Consider the following 8,763-nt stretch of genomic DNA (forward strand, 5'->3'; position numbering starts at 1 on the left):
ATTTCTGCCACCAAATGAATGTCTGTGACTCTGGTCAGTTATCTGTTATGATGAAGCACATTAAAGCAGATCACATGTATTTCTACCGAGTGGATTATTATCTTTTTTTTTTTTGTAACCTGAATCAATATCACTGGTTTTAAAAAGAACAGACATCAAGACTAAAAATAAAACAGGATGAACCACATAAGCTAAAAATAAATACTTGCTATGCTTAAGGATTATTAGCATGTAAAGTTTGTTGATCTGGTGAAATATAAGAAATGTGTCGAGGTCTAATTATTCCCAACAATCTTCACCAAGACAACAAACTGTTGCTGCTACTGAAAAAGGACATTTTAAATAATTCAGTTACTTTATTGAGCTTGTATTTTGTATATAATACATTTTGTGATAAATTTTCTTTAGCACAATATCAGTTTCAATTAATGATGAGATAACCTCTAAATGAAAATGTTTTAGAGGCTATAAAAGGCTAGCTAAAGGAAGGCTACTATTTTCTTACATGTTTCCAGATTTGCTGCCTAAATATCCAGAAACTCCTCAATCCTAACACTCAGGTCTCTGGCTTCTTCACACAGTCTAAACCTTGTTTGTCCAACAGTTCTGGCCTAATTCATGTTTCAGGATCAAAACTCTCGTAATCTGAGGTAACCTTGTTGTGAATTTGTACAACACGTATAAATTGAAAACTCAGTTTGCATTATGTGCTTTCTAAAGCCCCTTCTCCATTGTCAAGTCTCACGCTAGCCAGTCAAAGTCTGGTCCAGCTCTGTCCAAGTTGTTGTTCTCCGTTGGCAGTGTGTTCCTCTCTGTGTGGGGGTGAACCATGAGTGATGGAAACTTAAGGTTTCAGTTTGGGGGATATTTCATAACCTGCTGTTGTTAAGTTTCTCCATTTCCTTTTGGGAAGCCTTTCCTTCAGGCCACTTTCTTTACAGGTGATTTTTATGTCCTGCAGCTGTAAACCACAGGTTTTGGTGTAACTTATTCAAAATCCAGATTCAATCTGATTCAGAGTGTGAAGAGACCTTAAATACATAATTAAATGTGGTTGAAGTAATTCTGCAGTGAAGAGTGAACCAGAGATTTTACACTTTGTTCCACTTTGACCGTCAACGTTGGGTAAATTAGATTTGGGACCAAATACTTTTTCACCTGTTCGGTTTGGATAGCTTCTTCCCTTAATAAGTGAAATCATTTAAGGCTACATTTTTTTTTATTTACTCAAGTGATGTTTGTCAAATACTTAAATTTTGTTGAATGATCTGAGTCAAAAAGTGTGAAAAACAGCAAAAACAGAAGGATGTGTTATTTTTACTATTGATGGAAATCAAGCCAAAACAGGCCCTCTGCCTTCTTCCAGTGCTCCCAGTACTTACTGGAAACAACCAATTAAAGCCAAGAGGAGAGTCTTAGCGCTGTCAATCATCTTGTGTACACACTGCTCACTTCCTCCCTTACATGCTGTCTGCTATAGCTTCTTCCTGTCACTGGAGCTTGTTGTAAATGTTACGGCTGGTTAGCATAGCCACCGATGACGGCGGATAAAGTTGTCTTGTAACAATAAGTTGTTTCTCTGGCATTAGCACGTTGAGAAGTGCATACACAATATTGACTGACAGCACTAAGACCCTCCTCCAGTTCTGAATGGTTGTTTTTGACCCGGAGCGCTGTATTTCTTCAAACGGTAATGGCAGCTCAGGGAGGAGATTGACTTTTTTCACAGATTATCTGCCCCTATTATACTGTCACAACTTGGTGACGGCTTTAACAAGGGTGTAAAAAAAACATCTTGCAATAAAAGTTGCATACCCCAGCTTTAAATGAAAGAAATAATAACAATAAAGTTGATAAATAGTGAAATCAGAGCTTCTCACTTCCTTTTGTGCCCACACTGTTTCCATTGTCAGTGCAAGTAGAGGTCATTTCCGCTGAACATATAAAGTCTCGTCCTCGACCCGTTTACTGAAGTCGCTATTACACTGGAAGAGTCTGAGCAGTGAAGAGTGAAGGATGCTGAGGTTTTATGTACTCCTGGTTCCTCTCTGTAAAGCATGTAAGTCACTCCGCTTACACACTCCTGCATCATGATGGTAGCTTCTCGATACGGTAACGCTTTAAGGTATCCGTAAACCATTCTGCGGACTTTGACTAGCCAAACTTCACATGTTCTTCAGACGGGGACGTTCTCTACGCCGACTTTGGAGACAATGTTACTCTGCATTGCTTCTACACCTCCAGTGCCTCCCATCTGAACTGGTACAAGCAGATGCCAGGAGAACCGCCGCAGATCATATCCACTTTTTACAAACATCTTCCCAGCTCCAACACCTTACACAGGCAATTTAAGGACAATAAGCGACTTTCAGTTTACACCAAGGAAGGGCTGTATGATCTGAAGATCTCCGATATCCGAGACTCTGATTCTGCTCTGTACTACTGTGGGTACACCAGCATCTCCATCACTGAGTTTGACAACGGAACATTTTTATTGCTAAAAAGTAAGAGAAACTTGATGCTTTCTAGAAGCTTTCTGCACTTATTTTCACCGTTTTTATTGACATCCTTAGAACATCTTGTCTTAGATTCCAGCTGCAAGACGTTCCTCCACCAGCCAGACTCCGTCTCTGCCCAACCAGGAGGCTCTGTGACTCTGAACTGCACCATGCTGACCGGAACTGTTAACGGAGACCACAGCGTTTACTGGTTCAGGAAGAACTCGGAGGGATCCGATCTGGGAACGCTGTACACAACGACACAGAGTGGTGGTCCGTGTGCGCGGAGCCCAGAGGACGGTCCTGCTGTCCACAGCTGCGTGTACAGCTTACCAAAGAGGAACGTGACCGTGTCTGATGCCGGGACGTACCACTGCGCTGTGGCTTCATGCGGACGGATTCTATTCGGACCAGGAACAAGACTGAATGTGGGAGGTAAGAGTTAAGGTTATTGCTTTTTTTCCCCCACAAATCTGCAAAAGTGTTCTATATTTTTTCTCAGAGAAACAGGATGACCCTGCGTTGATGCATGGAGGTGTTGCGTCCCTGGCTGCATCTCTGATCTTTAACATCATCCTGATTTTTATTGTTTGTCGAAATTTCAGAAGAAAAATGAATCATTCAGAAGGTACAACCAGTTGATATTTAGTAGATGATTTATGTTTTTTTTGCAGTATTTTGATGATTTTGTTTTTCTCATCAAGGATCACATCAAGAGCCAGGAAATGCTGCTGACACTCAGGTTAGCTATTTAAAAAATGAGTTAAGATTGTGTTTGTAGACAGACTCCACTATTTAGATCTGCTTTGTGTTGCAGGACGAAGACTTAACTGTGGTTCAGTATGCAGCCCTGGATTTCAAACTGAAGTCGGACGCAAAGAACAGACAGAAGAACCGAGAGGAGGAACCGGTTTACTCCAGAGTCAGACAGTCCAACCAGAAGTGACTGAATGTTTTAAACCGAACAGGCACCGCTGCTCTTTGCTTTCTGAGATCTGTGCAGAGGCAAATGAGGAAAACATGCAGATTTTGATACATTTGAACTGGAGATGCGTCAATCATAATGTGGTTGGTTTTCTAAGCTCTGGTTTTTGTAAAATTCTGACCTGTTGATGCTAACTCAGGTATCTCTGAAGCATGGATTGAGCTTTTTATGGAGTCAGTACTGACCGCAGTCGGGCAGAGGGCTGCAGGTTTTACATTTTTTTTAGCTTTAGTCAAGCTAGTTGAAACTTGACTAAAACTGCCAATGTTATGTAACCTTTGGAAAAACACAACTTGTAATTTTTCATGAAAATTATCAAAAGTAAATTTTTCTTGTCATTTTTATAGAATCACAACTTTCATTTTTGGTTTTAAACCATAAAGCTTTTTTCTTTTTTAAATAAAGGAAGATGGATATAGTATATTTTACTGGATCTAAACATTATGTATAACATTATTATTTTTTTAAATGTAGTACTGGTACTATTAGTGTCTTTTTGTTGTGGAAATTCAATGCAATTTTCCCTAGAAAACCCCCCAAAACAAACAGAAAAACAGGTAAAACCTGCATTTTTTTTACATGCATATTTAAATACATTGGCTGGTTCCTTTTCCATCTTCAGAAGGAGTTTTGAGCCACTGTGGAACATCCAGAGAGCGATTTGCAGCTCCAGAGTCACAAGTTGCAGACATGAGCTGTTTGGCAAAACCGAAAATGATGCTGCAACTTATTCATCTGTTCTCTGTTCTGCATGTAAGTGTGACCTTTTGCTCTCGCCTTATATGCCAATCTATAGCATATAATGACTGATATCTAAAAAGTCTTGTTTACACTGCTTTAAAAAAAGTCAAAGCAGGAACCATGAGTTATCTGGTGCCTACAGGGCCTATGTACAACTTGTATAAATATATATGTTGTTGATGTTTTGTTCCTGACCAAATAAAGTTGAATGAACACAGAAGTTTTTTTTACAGTAGATTTGTTTTTTGTGTGCAAAATATCAGTTACTATGAGCTGTGATGTCACATTTACCTTCTGCTCAGTCAGAAGGAACCACAGACATGCTGTCACTTGCCTGTTACTCAGCAGACCACAGAGCACCGAGGTCAAAGTTCAGCATATTTCAGCTTTAACAGGATCGTAAGCTCCACCAAGCAGGGACATTCATGTTTTGCTGCTGTTGCGTGCAAAACATGAGGTAAATATTAACGTTAATACTCTAAAAGACAATTCAAAATGTTAAAACCGAACAACTTTTCACTCGTCTGTTGTATGTATTTAATATTCTCTATTAAATCGCCTTGGTTTGTCTGTCTTTCTTTTTTAAATATCTGTTTTTTTCTTTCCTCATTAGCAGATTCCACACTATTATCAGTAAGACTTGATAGCACTTTAATGGGGTCTATTCACTGATTGCAAAACAATCAGACAAAGTCAAGCTGAAAATTAACTAATCACAATCAACAGCCAGTTTTTATGTGATCTTTATCTTTATTCTTTCTTATGTTTAAGAAAGAATAATTTCAAGAGAAATGACATTTTTATTCATGTCTGTAAAAAAAATGGACATTTTCTTGGTTATTTTTGAGGAGGGTTTTCTTGTGATAATCTCAACATCATGAACCCCACCGACTTCAAAACGAGCTTGTGATGAAGTGAAGGTTGCTATAGTGACTTTACAGATAAAAGTATTTAAGTCATGTAGCTAATGTGACATTGTGAATATTTGATTGAGATATTCAGATGTGCAGTTAGGAAGTCAGCCAGCAGAGAGCAGTAAAGTCATTCCTGAACTGCTTTGGTAGTTAACCCAGTGTCAGAGCATCCCTGAAATCTTAGGTGTGGTTGTGATGCTAGAGGACAAAATTAGCATATTAAAAAAAAAAATCTGAACAGAGGTGAAGCTGAAGATTTTAAGAATACAACTGGAGCTCATCAGGTGATCGTCTCTGTTCAAAATATAGAAGGTGAACCTAAAGAGGGAAGTGTTAGCATGTGCTGCGGTTAGCTGACATAGAAAGTTGTCTGTTGAAGTTTTTGAAGTTTAGCCACAACGTATCACAGTTTCTCTGCTCGGTTTTCATGAGGACTGTTGCTCTTTAAATGAAGTGACAGCATTAAAACAAAAGCATTTTACAATAAAGCTGGTAATCAGTGAGGACAATGTTGTTTTGTTTGCACACAGTGATCAAATTTGAGCTAATTGGTCTCTTGGTGATAAAATGGTGTTAATCTCCGGTTGGTGACTAACATAGACAGCTTAACGGACTTAAAAATACATTAGTAACAAACAACCAAACAGAAAAGGAGCAGTTCTCGCTGTGGTCCTGCCTGCTAGCAGCGACCTCAGCCCCAGAGGTTCAGTCGGCCCCACCGCTCCTCCGTCCTGACAGGATGTGGTTGTAGCTTGTTCCTGCCTTCAATAACACATCTGGGCCATCGGTTCTTCTCACGACCCATACTTTTGTTTTGTATTAGAAACCAATGCAGTAGTCATGTCTCTAGTGACCGAATAAACTAAAACGATGACTTTGCATCACCACTGCAGCTCAAACAGACTATATATAGAAGTAGGAGGGTCTGTGAGCCACTAATTTTACTTTCTTTCCTGTCCATTTCCTTTTATTTGAGCTAAACGTGCCGCTACCTTTTGTGTTAGTCATTTTGTGACAGTAGAGCAGTGCTACCGATGTGCACAAGCGGGGCCATTTGTTTCCATTGTTTAGCATTACAGAAACCCACAGACTACATATCTGGACAGAACTGACCTAAATGTACTTTAGTAAAGCCACAAGCGCAGTGGAACAAACAGCAGTCATGTTACCATGAGGTGGTATCCCTCTGCGCCGCTGACCCATTTAGAAAACAGGAAAACAACTCTTATGTGTGATAAATTAAGAAGTACAGAAAGGCTCTGAAATATTTTTGCTTCACATATGAAAGTGTTTTGTTCCAAGTCAGTAATAATACATATTTTACTTGAGAGATTTTTTATCATTACTTTTGTTTTGGGTTCTCCCGACTTCATGTTCAGTGGTCCAAACCTGACCTCTAGTTCATGTTAGTCTAATTTAAGAGCAAATTTTGTTTAATAAATTTGCTTATAATTCCAAAAACAACCCACCGTCCAAAAAACAAAAACAGCTTTCTGCTAAACTACTCTAATTTTTAACAGTAAAATTTATTCAAGCACTCAGAAGAAATTTTTACTTAAACTTGAAAACTTGATTATTATTTTATGCAATAAATAGCGACCCTCTCAAAGCAAACATAAATTTGACATAGCAGGCTAACGTTTGAAATGGTTAAAGCTGAATTACTGAGTGACTCGGCTCTAGTGTGCTTCAAATTTTCCAACTTAAAATTTTCTTCCAGAATTTCATATTTTCCATTATTAAACCACAAAATGTATTTATGAATTTCAAAAGTTCATAGAGAACAAAACCAGATGTTTTACAACTATTTTTGCTAGTGTCTTTTTTTAACATAGTTTTTTTCAACAATCTTTTTGTGAATATAAATTAGCTCCCTTTAAGTATAAACAGTTCAATTTATACAAGAAGACTAAAAAACTTGTGCATTTCCCTCTGCTTTTCACAATAATTCCATTTTCAAAATATCCACACATGCTAATATGCACCTCCAACTTGTGGTTTACTGGGTTTCGGAAAGCTGCTTCAACATGCTAACAGCACTCTAATGGACTGTCTGAACAGAAATAGAGAGTTGTTTTCCCTCTTCATAAACAAAGCTTTTTGCTTTAAATGCTATACTCTTCAATAGGTGACATTAAGGCAGCTTTATCCACTGCATTAACCAAGGATCTCTTTTTCAGCTCTTTCAGTTTGAACTCAAGTGTGAATGATTACTCCTTTTCAACAATTTCCACTATAAATTGTCAATTGAATTGAGATATGCGTTGTTTTATGGCCTTACTAATAATACTGATTAGCCTTTCCTCAAAACAAACAACAAAAAAAGATTAGATTGGTTGTGAGATATATTTTCGTCCTGAACAACGGCATACTTATTATGAAACCTATGTGCTTGATTGATGAAAGAGAAAATCTCCACCTGGGTCCATACGGACCGCTCTTTTACTGGACTTGGAAAGCTCTCATCAGCAACGCTTGTTGTCTTCAGTTTAGCTGAATCACCTGGATTAAGGATTTGAATCATTTTAGTAAATCAGGATTTATGAGATGAGCCACGAAATGTATTGAAGATTTTGTGGGTTGTTGTGTAATCTTGATATTTTCTTTACTGCTGGCAGCCGTTACGTACGAGCCAAATTCATGGCTTCAATTAGCCAGAAACAGTTTGCTGTATTGAGTTACTTACTCAGCTCTTCATTGGGTTCTCAATCTAGATGGCTAACTCCCGTCTCCAAGGGCAACAATCCACCAACATTCAAATACCCTTGAATTTGAACAGTTCAATCACCTTATCAACATTCAGTCGTTCAGCTCTGCACAGGCAGTTAGAACAAGCAAATCATTTGGTTCAAGTCTATCAATCAATCATCCAAAGGTCCAACAAAATATGGATGTTCTGTGTTTTGAAATGTATGTTTCTAGATGTTAGTTGTCCTTCTAAATGAGAAAAAAAAAACAATCAATTTTCCTCCAATCACCCTCATTTTAGAAGTTTTGTACAGAGTTACGTTGTAAGGTTTTAATATTGTTCCCACAAAAGTTCTTAAGGAATCTGTTCTGACACCTGAGTATCACATCCACAGATGCTAATATGCACCAGCATCTGCTTTTATGTTGACAAACAGAAGTTGCTTTATGGTCTAAATGTCCCACTTTGACCTGCGGTGTAAACAACGTCATCAAAAAGGGGGTCTCAGCTTTAACTTTGAGCCACGTGATCAGGCAGATCTCAATGAGTCACAACAAATCATAAGTGATTTCAAACCAAACCGTCTAACTCGGCCATTCACAGCTGGTCTTTGCCCCATGAGAGAATTAGTTCAGAGCAGACAGAACAGCTCTGAAAATGAAATTGTTAATGTCTCTCCTGCTCTTCTGTAAAATCTGTGAGTATTGATAACATTTTTTGAAAACTACCTTTGCAGAATTGTGAGTAAAACCAACTGGATTTCAAAACTTTTTGAATATTGTCTTTTTATTTTCAGGTCAGGTGTTTGCTGTTGAAAATCCATCGTGCGTCATTCAGGACGGTGGTGTGAAAAGAGCTGAACCTGGAGGCGCCGTATCTTTAAACTGCTCCTGCAGAGATGCTACCGTCAGCTTCCTTTTTTGGTACAAGCAGAGT

At 38.3% G+C, this 8,763-nt stretch overlaps 1 protein-coding gene across 1 annotated transcript; it reads left to right on the plus strand.

The window, feature by feature from the left end:
* The first annotated feature begins 1,953 nt into the window (after positions 1-1,953).
* LOC103140683 (uncharacterized) lies at positions 1,954-2,944 on the plus strand. The gene is made up of 3 exons (XM_016673308.1): positions 1,954-2,059; positions 2,181-2,504; positions 2,589-2,944. Exons 1-3 carry the CDS (start codon positions 2,017-2,019, stop codon positions 2,942-2,944), a joined length of 723 nt encoding a protein of 240 aa, XP_016528794.1. The 5' UTR covers positions 1,954-2,016.
* Positions 2,945-8,763: the final 5,819 nt, after the last annotated feature.

This window comes from Poecilia formosa, unplaced genomic scaffold (assembly GCF_000485575.1).
Source record: "Poecilia formosa unplaced genomic scaffold, Poecilia_formosa-5.1.2 Scaffold73, whole genome shotgun sequence".
Classification (NCBI taxonomy): Eukaryota; Metazoa; Chordata; class Actinopteri; order Cyprinodontiformes; family Poeciliidae; genus Poecilia; species Poecilia formosa.

What these genes read in the sequence shown, in the direction of transcription:
- LOC103140683 (XM_016673308.1), top strand. Translation starts at nt 2,017, where the DNA reads ATGCTGAGGTTTTATGTACTCCTGGTTCCTCTCTGTAAAGCAT. An exon ending in GGTTCCTCTCTGTAAAGCAT is followed by an intron (nt 2,060 to 2,180) that starts GTAAGTCACTCC and finishes CATGTTCTTCAG; the next exon opens with ACGGGGACGTTCTCTACGCC. An exon ending in AACATTTTTATTGCTAAAAA is followed by an intron (nt 2,505 to 2,588) that starts GTAAGAGAAACT and finishes ATCTTGTCTTAG; the next exon opens with ATTCCAGCTGCAAGACGTTC.